Source organism: Hydractinia symbiolongicarpus, chromosome 5 (genome assembly GCF_029227915.1).
Source record: "Hydractinia symbiolongicarpus strain clone_291-10 chromosome 5, HSymV2.1, whole genome shotgun sequence".
In the NCBI taxonomy this organism is placed as follows: domain Eukaryota; kingdom Metazoa; phylum Cnidaria; class Hydrozoa; order Anthoathecata; family Hydractiniidae; genus Hydractinia; species Hydractinia symbiolongicarpus.
Genome location: NC_079879.1, coordinates 22,230,103 through 22,245,434, shown reverse-complemented (window position 1 = coordinate 22,245,434; position 15,332 = coordinate 22,230,103). Strand labels below are relative to the sequence as shown.

The following is a 15,332-nucleotide window of genomic DNA, read 5'->3' as shown; positions in this document are numbered from 1 at the left end:
AAACAAGAAGCCCTGGGGGCTCTAAGAATTTCCGCGCGCTACCAAAATATTTGATGAAAACCTGCTAATTCGTTGTGTTATTGTGCCAAACATTCGAAGGGGTTTGGTGCATGAACCTCTGAAGTTAAAGCACACCAATGACATATCTTACAACAAACGCAAACAAAACGAAACGTGTCATAATAAACTCACATTTTAAAAGAAATTGCTAACAAAAAATACGGCCTACCATTCATGGTTGAAAGTCTTGCGATTGAAACGTTTATGGTCTTAAACGGCATTAGTTGACAAAAATCAAAATTTTGATGTGACCATCATTTTCAGCATACTTTTTTATTAACTGTGTCAATTTTTGTCGAAACTAAAGCAGTTTTAATTTTTGGATAAATTTTGGCCTAAAATGACATTTTGGTAACAAGAAATCAAAATTTTGATGTCACCATCATGTTCAGCATACTTTATTTGTTTACTGTGCCAAATTTTGTTAAAAATAAAGTAGTTTTAATTTTTGGACCAATTTTGGCCTTAAATGACATTTAGGTAAAAAAATCAAAATTATTATGTCACCATTATGTTCAGCATACTTTTTTTGTTAACTGTGCCAAATTTTGTCGAAAACAAATACCAATTTTGGCCTGAAACGTCAATACGAGACTTCCCAGGAGTTAAGGAGCTTGGGTACGAAGTTTACATCTGTGACGGAGGAACGTGAAATCCCAGGGTCGATTTTTTCTCAAAAAATGCTCCGAAAGAAAAAAACGACGGTTTTAAAGAATTTTCTACGCCTTCAAAATTTAATGTTTCCAAAAGTGCTAATACTCATTAAATAACGTAATTTTAATTATATATGTATATCATAGTCAATTTACTCTTCTGCATTATGCTTCCTTAATATACCAAATATTTTCTTCGATTTTGTTTTATTTTCTGTTTTAAGGCGTTCCGAATTTTGGATTTGCTTATTCAGCAGTAAGTCCTCGTCGCTTTCGTCATCTGTTGAGTCTTGACTTATCAAATTTACCTTGTCTGAAGATTTCCCGTTTGGGTGTGACCTTGATATAAACCCCTTTGTCGATGGCTGACTAAAAGTATGTCTTCTTCTTTCACTGTTATCAAGCAACAGATGTTCTTCTTCTTCCTTGACTTTCTCCTTCCAGGGTGCCCCATTCATTATTCTTTCCTCGTACTTCATCGCTGGTGATAACGATCGCACAATATCATTCTGTGCACTTCCGCGTTTGTCCATTATCCTACCGTGCGCATCGACTCTTCTTTTCGCTGGTTTTGGTGTGTACGTGACAAGAGAATAAGACCTTATCATATGTGGAGGAGAATACAAATCATCAAATGAAAGTTTCTTATACACTCCACCTTCCTTCTTAGGTTGACTTTTTTCTATGTTTGCATTTGCGTTTAGTTTCTCTGATCCAGAATTCATTGCATCGTCTATTTTCCCGTCGTCCTTTTCTCTATCTTTCGTTGTATCTTTATCTTTAGAAAAGTCAGTTGTATTTGCTAGTTCTAAGTTCTGTGTCTTTGTTTCAAGTTTATGTACAGAATCTGATTCTAAAGCATTTTTGTTATCCATCTTTCGGCTAACTTTTGGTGAACTGTCTAGTTTGGTGAATTTATTCGTAGAAACACTTGCTGTTTTTTCCTTCTTAAAAGCGAAGGGTGAAAAGGTTAATTTTCCAGGACCTTTTTTTGTCTCTGTTGTGGTTTTGTTTTTCCCCTTGTCTTGTATCATTTCATTTATTTCTTCATCCGGATCTGCGCAGCTCTGTTTTTCTTCTAAACTATCGTATTTCTTAAACCGTGCCATGGGTGGGCTAACTGAATCAGTGAATTTGCTTATGCCTTTTAAAAACGGGTTGGTTTTGCTGTCGCTTTTCGCTTTTGTCGTGTTCGCATCTGTAGTTTTTGTAATGAATTGTTCCCCTTCAGCAGGACTTCCTTTTTTCTTAACCTTTTTGAGATCTGAGTTCATATCGTTGCAATCATTTGTTTTTGTTGGTGCATTCTGATTTATAAAGTTTGAACTACATCCTGCTTTTTTGTTGGTCGGAATTTCCGGGCATTTTTCATCCCTGCTCAGTATATTCTTTTCCCCCAACTCTGTATCCAATGAGGGTTCCGTAACAACGTGGTCCTTCTTTTTATCAATCTCCATTTCAGTTAACTTTGCTGTTTCTTTTTTAGACTCTTCGGTATGGTTTGTTAATTTCTCACCATGAAAGTCTTTCTGTTTTTCTGCAGAAGGCTTAGTTTTCGAAATGTTATTATTATGAGATGATCTTACTGGTCTTGGGGACAGGGGTGGTGGTACGTTTTTCTTTGGTACATAACTATCGACCTTCGATTGATTACGAATTTCGGGGACTTTATACTTCGGAGTTGTTCCTTTATGTTGGTTTACGGAAGGCAGTGGGGGGAGAACAAATGCATGACCTTTAGTTTTGTTAACCAAAGGTCCAGAATTTGATTCATTTACTTTTTCGTTTGATTTATCTAAGAAGTTAATATGTTTATCGCTGCGCTTCGGCTTAGGCGATAATATGGGTGGTTTGGTCCCGATGACTGGTTTCGGACGTTTAGCTGGCCTTGGTTTTACAGTAGGTTTTGGCTCATAAAACTTTTCATCGGATGCTTGCCGTCGTATTTTGTTTAAGACGTGTTTTGGTTTGTTTTCGACTTTAAGGTTATTTCTTGCTTGGAATTTTGGACGATCTTTGGTTGGATGAGCCAAAGGTGATGATGTCGCTAAAAAGAATTTCATTTTTAGTTGATGACAAGTTGACAAAACAAGATTTTAAGTTGGTATTCCTTTTTCTTATAAGCATGACATTTATAAGCATCTGTGGGCTTATGCTAAGCATTATGCGGACCCTAAGAAAATGTGGTGAAGTTTTTATATTTTTTGTTTCTTGAGCAGTTTTTTTCGACAACATTACAGTGTAAAATTTTTCATACTACAGTATTACTCACGAAAGTTTCCTATTCAAAATATAGAAACTTTTATGAATTGATAAAATTTAATTATTTTTTTTTTCAAATAAGCATATTTTGAGCCTGATCATGTGTTTGTCATAAGCATATCCCAATAAATCCTTTTGTCATTAAGCATAACTCAAGCATATTTTGAGCCTGAAGAAGCACTTTCCATAAGCATCCTTAAGTCTCATTTTAAAATTTTAATTGCTTATAAAAAAAAACATGGGACGTAAAAATATTTAAGGTCATTAGAACTGCTGTGCTTTATATATAACTTCCAATTTACAATTTGCGTTGTCGTTTCTCTGTATAAAGACGTTATTGCTTGTAAACTAATACATTTGTATAACATAGTGCGGTATTTTTGTGGTTTTTGTTTTATGTTATCTCAAGTAGAAATATCAAAAACCGGAGAATTAACAAAAAGAAGCTTATTATAAAAAGGGAAGACTTACCTTCGCTGTCAAAGCTCGCACCATCCTCAAATATATACTCTCCTTTCTTCATGTCATCCAAAGTTAAAACCCTCAATCTATTTTCTACTTATAAGTCATTGAATCATAATCTCTGTTACTTATATTGTCAGAAAAAATTGCACTGGCCCTTTCTGCACAGTTGTTTCTATATTATCAAAATTTTTATTAAATATTGCTTTTGTTTTTTTTGCAGACTATCCTTCTTTCGTTATTTCACCTCATGTTTACACAAATCTTATTAAAAACAGTTAGTAAATCACACGTCTCATTTTATTATGCAATGTGACACCCTGAAAAAATGACGTCATTTTAAGTTGCGCGAAATAATAAAAATGGCTTCCAATTTATTTTTAATCATACTTCTCCGTTACTGCATGTCAGTCTTATTATTGTAGACTAGATGTATGTATGTGAACGAATCCACTGTATTTCCAGTTTAATCCATGAGGCATGCATTAAAACACAAACAACACAGCATTTTGGGATTTTACAGTCTGCTTTATTCAATGTTTACATATATCCTACGCATTTCGCACATCAAAACATGAAAAACTTGTACAACAAAAATAAAGGTGTCCAACAACTACATATAAAATGTAAATCTAGTATTACTTGACAATTATTAAAGTAAATCAGCAAAGAAAGCTCGCCAAAACATTTTAAAACTTCAAAAACTCGCATGAAGTTAAAATCAGTAAAAATGTTTCCCAAAATCTACAGTTTGAAACACGCCAAAAAAAGAATCTCCATATATATGAAAAATCGGTTATTCAGGACCCCCTTTCTTCCCGCCATCCGCAGTATAAAAAACGAAAAGGGGTACTGGGGATTAGGTTGGTTTGTGTACTCACGAATATTGCTGACGTCGTGAAAATTCAAATAACGGATATTTTTCCACGGGCCCTACTTTTATCATTTTCCAGTTCGAAACAAAATCTGTAACTTTCCTGTTAAAACATCATGCTCTCCTTCGCTGAATATTAAAGTATCGCAATAATAATAACGTTATAAACGTCCACGGGAAAGCATCCTGTTGGATGTTGTTCAGACAAGAGAAAGCTCACGTTGTTCAACTTATGGAATTCAGACAACGCCTCGTTTCGCGTAGAGATTCAGTGTGTTAGGGGCAATGGTGACACTCTATCCTTTAAAATAAGCGAGAGACTATATCTTAATTGCCAAAAAACAAACAACTTATTTTGACGCTAACGTCGGTAAATTCTACTGGCGTCAATGTCAATGTCTTATACAATTTTCTAGAGTGAAACCATGAGGTGGTGACCTCATTTCCCTTTCACCGCGCAGAACCACCTGCGACTAAAATAGGACTAATATCCTAAGGCTGGATCAACCTACCCGTTTCGGAACAGTCGGGTTAACGTTATCAAAAAACCTTAACACCAATATCTCTTTAACCATCCGTCAAAAGCATGATTCTATATGCAATCAACCTCGTCCCCAGGGCATGTTAGGCTGTTTATATTTGGAGCCCGATGAGGGACACGAAGAAATATGAACTTGGATTGAAATTGAAGAAATACGAACTTGGATTAAAATTGAACTTTGTATACGATTTTTGAACTTATGAACGAACTGAACGTTGATGTGGTTGAGAAACACAGAATTTGTGAACATTGATGTTGTCTTTACTTGAGAGTTTTACTGAACATTGTCGTCTACCATTGGGGTACGTTTGTTGATGAGACATTTCTGGAAGATTTGCAGGGGTTTTGATTTTACGCTATTATTACTTTGACTTACGGTGAGACTGTTTATGGTTTTACTTTTTTATCTGTTCAGGCGTGTGTGTCCGAGCCTCGATTGAGTGTAAGTTGATTTTTATTAATTTGAGTGAGAGTAATTGTTTAATTACTTTTAATTATTTTCAAAATGAGTTCTGTTTTGAACAGAAAACTTGCTAGTTAGCTTTGCGTGTGGATTTTGAGGTGAGTCTGGGTGAGGCGAGAGATTGTTTAACTGATAAGACGAGTTAAGAGGCTCTTTTGTTGGGGTTAAGGGATACCTTACTTCAAAATAAGGAGGAACTGGAAAAAATTGATGAGGAGATCTTGAATAGTCTGGAGGTTGCCGATATTGAAAATGACGTGTATGAAAGTCGGAAAATTTTGAAGCCATCTAGGGAAGTTATAGCGGGTCTTACTTTGAGATTAAACAAAATGAAAGTGGCTAGTGAGTCAGATGGTGTCTCCGTGAAAAGTTCGAATAGTTCAGGTATTGCTGGGTGTAAATTGCCTAAATTAGAACTCCCTGTGTTTTCCGGTAATCCCTTAGATTCGCAAGGGTTTTGGGACCAGTTTAACGTGTCTATTAATACTAACGAAAGCATCAGCGCGATCGATAAATTTAACTATTTAAAGAGATACTTATCTGGAAAGGCCTTTTCCATAATTACTGGTTTATCTTTAACTACTGAGAATTATAAGGAATCGATTGACTTGCTTCAAAAAAGATTTGGTAATCGCGAAATTCTCATCTCTGCTCATTTAGATTCTTAGTCTAAAATTAAGAAAGTCAAGAGTTTAGAGCATGTGGTCTGTTTGAGACAATTGTTTGATAATATTGAAACTTGTGTGAGAAATTTAAAATCTTTGAATGTTGAAACGGACAGTTTTGGATGTCTACTTATTCCCCTTTTAAAAGATAGATTGCCTAAGGACTTATTATTGATTATTTCTAGGAAGTTTGGTGAAGATATTTGGACTTTAGATCAGTTTTTAAAATTTTTTAATCAGGAACTGAGGGCTAAGGAAAATTGCGTTCCTCCCTCTGCGGAGAAGCGCGGGGACGAGGTTGATATACAATTTCTTATCATCGTTTTAAGTTCTAAACAGTAGATGCGACGGTTATTGTTCCTAAAGTTCCTATGGCGGTTCTTTGCTGACGTCAGCAAATTTTTAAGCCTTGTGGCCCCTGAAACCATTATTACAGAGTGGCCGCTATCAATTTCATAAACAAGACAAAATGTCCTGGAGACGAAGTCGGCGGTAGCTAACAGTTACTTTCGCTTTAAAAACACCCACATATTTTTTACAAGAAGTCGACGCCAAAAATTACGCAAAAAAATACAAGCTATATTTTAAAACCACATCAACATGTCGGAACACTTAAATTCGTTCTGTGCTTGCTGTTTCTTTGATCACTAGGCTTGGAGCACTTGAAGCACTTAGAGCATACATATTCGAACCTCAAATGTGAAAGAAATTGCCCTTAAGTATTAAACAAAAAATCATTACTTTTACATATACAAATTGTAAAAAACAGAAATATAAGAACGTCTTTACACAAACAGCAACAAAAATAGTTTACTCTTTTTTGATTATTTGAGGTTAGAGAGCAAGCTGGCTAGCTATACTTTATTCAGAAAGATTTTAAAATTAAAACCCTGTGCAGGTGGGTAGGCCTAACTAGCCTGCCCACCTGCACAGGGTTTTAATTTTATAATTTGGATTTTTTGCAGAGATTTGCATATCAGTCTCTTTTTTAACTAATTTTAACTGGGTCATCAAATTTTTATAAAAGAACTCTTAAGTTGCCATATATATTTTATTCTTTAAAACAAAAAGATAAAAAACAGGTAAAAAAGAGACCATGTCCAAGGCTCAAGACCACCACTTTTAAAATGACTGTGTTGTTGCCTGTGAACTGATTGTGTTATGTTCATTTGCTATCATGGGCTGGGTGTGAAGATAATATATCTTGCTAAATGGTTATTCATAAGAATTAAGCTTTGTGTTTTGTTTACTATACACAAGCGTACACAAGCAATAATCTTAAAATATCTGATTTGTGATTTTTATGCAAACATAAAAATTAACTAAATCAAACACTGCATACCTAGTTATGCATATCCCTTTCATGGTTGGTAGTATATTCTTGCACAAAGTAATTAAAATTCTTGCACAAAGTAATTCTTGCACAAAGTGTTATAACTTTTTTCCCTTTCCCTAGATGTTTCTGCGAATAAAATTCTAAACTTGTGTATGATACAGTTGTATGTACATAACAATATATACCAACAGTCAGTCAGTACATTATGTATTTCACATTATGGTTTGTATTTTGCAATATTTTTAGAAACTTTAAAAACAGCTCAAGGACTGAGGACACGTTGAAAACAACCAGTAATTTTTTGTTGGGAATGGAGTCGTGTAATGATGAACTTGACTTTGAAATAAATTCCAATGAGATAAATAACAGCAAAGATAAATGTTATGCCAATCAATATGCGTTATGGCTTGGTAAATGTGAAGAAAGCAAGGCAGCTGTTAGAAACTTCCACAAGTTAAAGGAATATACTGGATTGTCTACAAATAAAGATATGCTCCAGTGGCTTATTCGACTTGGGGAGATAACAGTAAAAGAGTTAGGAAGAAAAAATAAACAATCCTTACTTCTCTATAAAAAAGAAGTCCCTAACTCACCTGAAATTGTTGTACCATATTTGGGATGTGTTCGTAAAAAAAAGAACTTGTATGTAACACGTGAAAATGAGTTCACATTTATACCTTTCAATATGGACATGATTCACAACACAAATAATGCACCAACACTGTTTGTCATGAAACCTAATAATTCTATCACAGTAACTGATAAAATAACTATGTGTAGAGATGTTTTAAATGCAACAGAAGAGATGACAGTAGACGAAAAAATATATCAGAGATATGTTCATTTTTTAAAAGCTGAGAGTGTTAAAGCTAAAACAGTATATAAAATGCCAGTTAAAAAAAGAAGAAGGATAAACAATTTCGATAAAACTGAAAATAATGAACATGAACCTAAACTATTGCCTAGCAAGACTAAAAAACCTACTCCTAAATCTATGACAAATAACGGAAGTCCAGATACAAATGAAACAAAAAATTTAAAAAAACAATCATTGAATGAAGCACAGGAAGAAATTGACAGTCCGTGTGAAAAGTCTGTATATATTATTACCACTTCCAATGATGGAGACAAAAACATATCGTTAGAGATACACAGCAATGCAATGGACAACAATGATGATAAAAATATAAAAAGTGAGACAATATCTACAAAAACCGATGATATGGAGTGGGTGAAAATAATTAAAGGCACAATGCCAAATGAAAGTCACATGTAAATGCATTTTAGAAACATAATCAAATTTCTTTTTACAAGAAATAACCTGTATATATGTATAATCTTATTTGAATTACTATGAATCATTAGTTGAATTTCTGTTCTTAATTTATGAAGTTATTCAAATAGTTTTTATAAATTTTAGTTATATACTCATTATTTATGGTTTATATTATTTTGTTAAGATTGTATCCATAAGATGGTTTCATGGAGTTTTTATCAATACTGGTTTTTTTGTAGCTTTTGATGTTAATAAATTTAAAAATGGTCTCCTGAAAATTACACATCAAATTAAATCAGCCTTATAAATCTGTTTTATTATGGGTGGGACGTTTTATATAAGCATATATATCATAAGCTTAGTGTAGCTGAGTTTCTTGAGTTTTAGCTGGTGAATTTCAACAAGTGTATTGTCTCCCACACGCTGCAAAAAACACTTGATTGGGTAAAAAGTGTTCAAGCCTTGAAGCCATATTGAATGCATAAATGGATAAATACATAACTGCAAAATGGATAAATACATAACTGCAAAATGGATAAATACATAACTGCAAAATAGATAAATACATAACTGCATAAAAAACATTGTTGCTAAAAATTTACCTGGTGTCTGCAAGTATAAGATCATAATTTGTTGATTACTTTACCATACAGATTTTTAACCTAGGCAAGATATATTACCATCATGAGGTTAGTACAATTTGAAGAAGGTGGCCATACACACGTGGGAATTGAAACTGATCAAAACAGTGATATAGTTGACTTCACAAAAGCTAACCCAGATGTTTCCACCATGATTCAGTTTTTAAAAAATTGCGAGAAAAATATGGAAGATGCTAAAAGGTGCTTTTATATTTATATCTATACTTTGACCACACTACATCTTATATAAAAACATTTTATGAGGTATATACATAGCGTTTAATACTTGCATACTTTAAAAATAGGCCATGCTCGTTCAAAATATTTATGAATAAGAGAAATATTTTTTAACAAATCGATATACAACAAGAAGTATTTACACAGGTGTTGTAATGTCTAAGATAAGCTACAAAATATTTCATCTGGTAAAACCTCATCATTAGGGTGGCCATTACTCCTTTAAAATCCTAGTATTGGAGTATACTCCTGAAAAACTCCTTGAAAGTTAGAAAATAGAAAAAAAATCTTGAAGAATGACTTATCCAAATCTGTTTTTGTTTAGGTTTTTTTTTTAGGAACCAGGTTTTAAAAGCCGGTGTTCAATTTCTCTTTTTCTAATTGAATTCTTGCTTTTGTCGAACTATATCTTACCACTCGAAACTTTATTTTTGAAAAATGGGTTGCCACCCTGTGTTTCTAACTATAAATTTATTATTTCCACATTTATGTATTAATTTGCTTTCACCTAGAATCTTCAATGACGCAAAGTATGTTGTAAAGAGGGAGAATGTTCGGATTCTTTCTCCTATCACCCATCCAGAGAAGATCATATGCATTGGTATGAATTATACAGATCATTGTGAAGAACTTGGAAAACCTATACCAACTAATCCTGTAGTGTTCAGCAAATTTTCAAATTGTATTACACATCCCGGAGCTGGTATTACATACCCAAAGTTAACTGAAGTAATCCTTATATCCTACAATGTTTATTTTTCAAACATGTCCAGGAAAGACCTGGGACATGGAATTTTTTTTAACAGTGCTTACCTGGTAAAACCTGGTAAAAAGAATTAATAAGCAGTAAAATGTTAAAAAAAAATTGTTGCGAATTTTGAATTTTCATGCCCTAGTGTTCCAGCAGGTTATCAAAATCGAATATAGCTAACAGTGGTATATGATAACACTAACTCCTAAGGCGTAATAAAATTTCACATAAAAATACCATATAAAAAAGATATTGTATTTTCTTTTTTTTTAGAATTTACCCTAATTGTAAAATTGTTCAATTAAAATTTTGCTTAGATGTTTAGGTATGTCTTCAGAATGTTCCTGAATTACCTCTTCTTTGCATCTCTTCTTTTTAGCAATTAGATTGGGAAGTTGAGCTAGCTGTTGTTATTGGAAAATCAGGTAAAAATATTGAGGTGAGAGGGCATGTCCTAAAAATTAGTTTTAGAAGGTGTTAACCCTTAAAGCACTGGTTTTTTTCGCGCATAAATTTTCGCCCAATAGCAAAATAAACATATTTTCCACGTATTAATTTTTGCTCAAATTTATATTCTTCACAAATAACATGGAAAAAAAATATTCAAATATTCAAATTCTTAGTTGTTGACAAAATATAGATGTATAGGTGTAAATTGTAATTTTAGCACTAAATTTCGCGCAATAACGAACTTTTTTGTACAATAACGAACTTTTTGCGAAATAACGAACCTTTTTTGTGCAATAACGAACTTTTCGCCATTGTGCAAAAATGAGTATGCGCAAAAGTTACTGTGAATAATCTAATTTTCATCAATATTTGTACCAAAAAATTGTTTTCTTATATGTTTTGTTTTCTTTCACAGGAGAAAAATGCTATGGAACACGTTTTTGGATACACTGTTGCACATGACGTCACCGCGCGTGATTTGATATCCAAAAATGGCGGACTGTGGTTATTAGCCAAAACATTTGATACCTTTCTACCACTGGGTCCAGCAATTGTTACTAGGGACAGCATATCAGGTTTGCATTTTTATTTGTTTCCATTTTCTGCATCTTATTACACTATAAATGTTACTTTAATGTTAGAATCTTCTGCCATGAGGAAGTTGAAAAATAAACATGAAATTCGTGAGAAATAAGTTTATCTTGTGTAAAATTCAATTTCAAAGTATCATTTTTTTAGAAATTTGTGAAAGCCATCTCTAAAAATATCTGCAAAAAGATTTTTAGCAAAAAAAAAACAGTTTAAGCATCAAATATGTGAAATTTTGATGTGAACATTATGTGTGGTATGATTTCTTCGTTAGATGTTTTAGCTTTTGTTAAATTAGGACCAGTTTGTAATCACGAAATTGCAAATTTCGACGAAATTACACATTGCCCTGTTGACGTCCAGCGATTTTCGTAACGATCGGTTAAAAAGCCTGAGACAAAGAAGAAACGAGTTTCCGCAAAAAGGTTTTAGCATCAAAGTCTTTTTCTTACGCATGAAATTCTTTTTTTACTTTTCAGCTCCACACAATCTTGGCATACGATGTAAAGTAAATGGAGAACTTATGCAAAACTCAAACACAAAAAATCAAGTTTTTAAAACGGAAAGATTGATTTCATATGTCTCCCAATATGTAAATGTTATTTTTTCAAATGCTTCAGCATTTTTTAGTTTGACTTTTTAATCAAACGCGAATTTCTAGGTCCGTGTTATTTTTAGATTTACAACTTTAACAGCTGGTGACGTCATCAGTACTGGCACTCCTCCTGGTGTGGGATGTTTTAGAAAACCACCAGTATTTTTGAAGGTATACGGAAACGCATCATGTCTAATTGTGTGGTGTCTATTGTACTTTGGTCTAACTGGGAAAGTCTGTTGTTCTTATTCATTTATTTATTTATTTTTTTGATAATTATAACTCAGTTAAAGTTTAAATACGGTATTTTCTTTAAAGAAAGGTTTGTCGAATGGTAACAAAATAAACTGAAGGATTTCTTCTTCTGTTGTTTAAGTAGACAGTTGCACAGCATTAGGTTAAGCCATTGATATCACACAGAAAATAAAATGGCGCGTTTTTTATGAAGTGTTACAACAGTGTGACAATGTCATCACATTCATTTAACATGAGCAAGAAAAAGTGTCCGTTATGCAGATTGGACGAGTTTAATTTTAAAGGGATAGGCGGTTTCCATATATCTTTGAGAAAGTGATAAGATTAAAAATGTTTAAAATAACTTGTTTATGAATAAGGGAACTTTCATTTAAAAGAGAATTTGCCGGCCAACGAAAAAAATGCTGAACCAAGGGAATTTACGAATATACAGTTAGAAAAATCTATTTTGATTTTTCGCAAGAATTAACTCTCACGATAGGCACAGGCGGAATTTTTAAAATTTCAGAATGGAAGAGATGATTCAAGGTTAAGAAAGTGGGGAAAGCCTATTTCAACATTTTCTCTAGAATAAACTTCCGTGAGTAAGCAATCTCAAAACTAACCGTAGGACCCAACTGCTACGATTTTGGCCAAGAATCTTTAAATCGCGAAAGTTCCATTTGTTTGATTTATGAAACCATACTCATTTTTATTAATATTTGCAGGAAAATATATTCAATAGTAATTCAAGTAGGATCTAGAAATCTTTAAATCCTGCTACACAAAGCTTTTGGCGTGAACTGTAGTCGCGAAGAGGCCTATCATATAAAGTACGGCATAAAACTCGGAGCAAATATAATAATCCTCTTCAAAATTAAAACAAAGGTATAAATCTTAGGTAGGAAAGGGTATTCTTTGTTAACAGATAAGCTCATATATGGGAAACTGAAATTATAAATTGGAGATATAGTCCTTTCTACTTTTAGGTTGGCGATATTGTCGAATGTGAAATCGACGAAATTGGCCGTTTGCAAAACACAATCGTAGCTGAGTGAAGAACGGTGACGTCATAAATTATAACGAAGAAAGAATCTTTTTGTTGTTATTGTTGAGAGAAAACTATAAGAATATTTTTAATTTTTTAGTAAAGTATAATATTTTCACAGAAAACAAAATACTTTTTCGTCAATTTTTTGTACAATGATTTGAAATATATCTATCTTTTTAACATACTTATCAAGTTTCTAATATATCTTACGCTGATCATTCTTTTTCTACTCGGTTTTTTGAAAAACATGAGGTTAATTTACAGATTATGCGCACATAATAATTTTTATATCTTGTTTTAAATATAAAACAAGAAGCCCTGTGGCTTAAAGATTTCCGCCATTAGCAATAATCTGAAAAGTACTGAACTTTGAAAAGGACTGGGGGAACAAAATCATTGTATATTCTAAAATTTTAAAATTCGATTTTTGATTATTATTGTAACTGGAAATCATAGCTAACTTAACTTACATAAACTTCATTTCTCTATATAAGAACAAGTTTGAAAGAAAAATAATAAACCTGAAAATTGATGAACAATGAAAACAAAACAAGAACAACGTCAAGGCTGAAAATTTATCCATTTTCACTTTTTCTCTGAAAAACAGCTAGGGAAATATCTTTAAAGGTGACAACATTTTTTTTTTTTTTTACATAATCAGTTAGGAAAGTTTATTTTCAGACTACATATTCTTATTTTTTTCTTTTATGAAACATTGTCACGCTTTTATAGCTATAAATCTTTCACCAAAAATATTCAGCCTCAACAATTCCTCTAAATTAAAATTCATGAATAATTAGCTTTAGTCTACGTGCTTTCAAAATTGTACAGAGGGAAATGCTGTAATAACATCAAAGATGGCGCATTATAAGACGATCTTCATTATGCTAAACTGCACGAGCTATAACTTTCGATTATAGGCTTTAAAATAAAGTAATGTTCATTGGATAATAAAACAACTTGTTGCACTGTTAGGATTCTTATTGGCTTAAAACTCAATTTAGCCTCGTTCTCAGAAAAAAATCTGTCAAAACGAGGATTTAAGCTTTAGCCTGGATAAGTCTTAGGCGTCCAGGCTCTGGGCTGTCTCTATCTATCTATCTATCTCTCTATATCTCTCTATCTTCCCAGGCGATATTAAAGATTACGCCTTCGCCGGCGGAAATCAAATATCGTCCACTTTTGTACAAGGCAGACATGGTGAATCGTAATAATGGCCAGGTTTAGTTTACAGTGAATTACAGATAAAAATTGTGTCAAATACGAACTGGGGCGTTACACTGTTTTAAAAAAATAGTTAATATGAATATTTTAGACTTCAACACTCAGAAAAGGAAAAGCTAAAATTTGTGATGCGAAGTCGATAAAAAGACTAGTTTGCGGGTAAAGATTTGATCACTTTTTACTGCTACTTTTCAGCATAAGTATGCTTGATAAAAAAAGGTTTTTAAAATCAGCCAAAATAATTTAACACGATGCGTCTTGCAATCTTTATTTTTGTAATTCTTCAGTTGTTTGGCTCTTCGTTTAAATTTGTTAAAAGCACTGGAAGAAACAATTTGATTTATATATTTGTTAGCGCATGATTCTGATAATCGGAGCATAATTTTTTAATTTCTAAAAGCAGTTTAAACTTAAAAGTAGAGAAAGTTTAAGAACTTTAGATTCCATTTCTACATACAGTTTCGTGTTCTTATAAATGAAGAACAAACAGGGCGCGTTAAAATAGAACGTAACTTCGGAGACAACGCCCTAAAATACATGTCAACGTCAATGTGGTGAATTACTTCTGTGTAATTATTGTTAAAAATTTGATTAAAATTTATACAGCCAACCTTGTACCCATGGCTCTTATTTTCATTGGGAGATGAAATAAGAAAATTTTCAATTTTTTCTTGTTTGGTTTGCCGTGTTCGCCTTTCGATGCTAAAAAGAGATTGGAAAATACTGAAGCAATTGCCTTGATTGATAAATAATGTTATACGGTGTGTGAAAAACACTGACCTCAAGAACATTCTCGGAATTGCTTCCTCGTCTTACCCTCGTTGCTTTTTTTAAGAGCTTTCATTAAGTACTTTTGTTGAGCATGTGGCTCTGCGGGGGAGAATTTTGTCTGCTTCGTTTCCTTTTTGCTAACGCATGCGCACAACAGTTTAAAATCAACCAAAATTAAATCATAAGGGTAAGCAAATT

The 15,332-nt window shown here is 32.9% G+C and overlaps 2 protein-coding genes across 3 annotated transcripts; one reads left to right on the top strand and one right to left on the bottom strand.

Annotated features, from left to right (window-relative positions):
* Positions 1-454: 454 nt before the first annotated feature.
* LOC130645387 (uncharacterized) lies at positions 455-3,675 on the bottom strand. The gene is made up of 2 exons (XM_057451367.1): positions 3,447-3,675; positions 455-2,760 (listed from the first exon to the last, which is right to left on the bottom strand). The coding sequence occupies exons 1-2, from the start codon at positions 3,496-3,498 to the stop codon at positions 866-868; spliced, it is 1,947 nt and encodes a 648-aa protein (XP_057307350.1). The 5' UTR covers positions 3,499-3,675; the 3' UTR covers positions 455-865.
* Positions 3,676-9,041: 5,366 nt separating this feature from the next.
* On the top strand, positions 9,042-13,323 carry LOC130645383 (fumarylacetoacetate hydrolase domain-containing protein 2-like). Of its 2 annotated transcripts, none has more exons than XM_057451362.1 (7): positions 9,042-9,434; positions 9,983-10,199; positions 10,601-10,660; positions 11,087-11,246; positions 11,739-11,849; positions 11,940-12,025; positions 13,078-13,323. In XM_057451362.1, exons 1-7 carry the CDS (start codon positions 9,277-9,279, stop codon positions 13,144-13,146), a joined length of 861 nt encoding a protein of 286 aa, XP_057307345.1. In that variant the 5' UTR covers positions 9,042-9,276; the 3' UTR covers positions 13,147-13,323. The 2 variants fall into 2 exon arrangements, with proteins under 2 accessions (XP_057307345.1, XP_057307344.1); XM_057451361.1 differs by having other exon boundaries at positions 11,739-11,851; positions 11,921-12,025.
* The last annotated feature ends 2,009 nt before the right edge of the window (positions 13,324-15,332 follow it).

Excerpts from the sequence above, each read along its gene's own strand:
- LOC130645383 (XM_057451361.1), top strand. The coding sequence starts at position 9,277 with ATGAGGTTAGTACAATTTGAAGAAGGTGGCCATACACACGTGGGAATT. Across the intron at positions 11,852-11,920 it reads TTTCATATGTCTCCCAATAT|GTCCGTGTTATTTTTAGATT; the intron begins GTAAATGTTATT and ends GCGAATTTCTAG. Across the intron at positions 12,026-13,077 it reads AACCACCAGTATTTTTGAAG|GTTGGCGATATTGTCGAATG; the intron begins GTATACGGAAAC and ends TTCTACTTTTAG.
- LOC130645387 (XM_057451367.1), bottom strand. The coding sequence starts at position 3,498 with ATGAAGAAAGGAGAGTATATATTTGAGGATGGTGCGAGCTTTGACAGC. Across the intron at positions 2,761-3,446 it reads TGCGAGCTTTGACAGCGAAG|CGACATCATCACCTTTGGCT; the intron begins GTAAGTCTTCCC and ends AATTCTTTTTAG.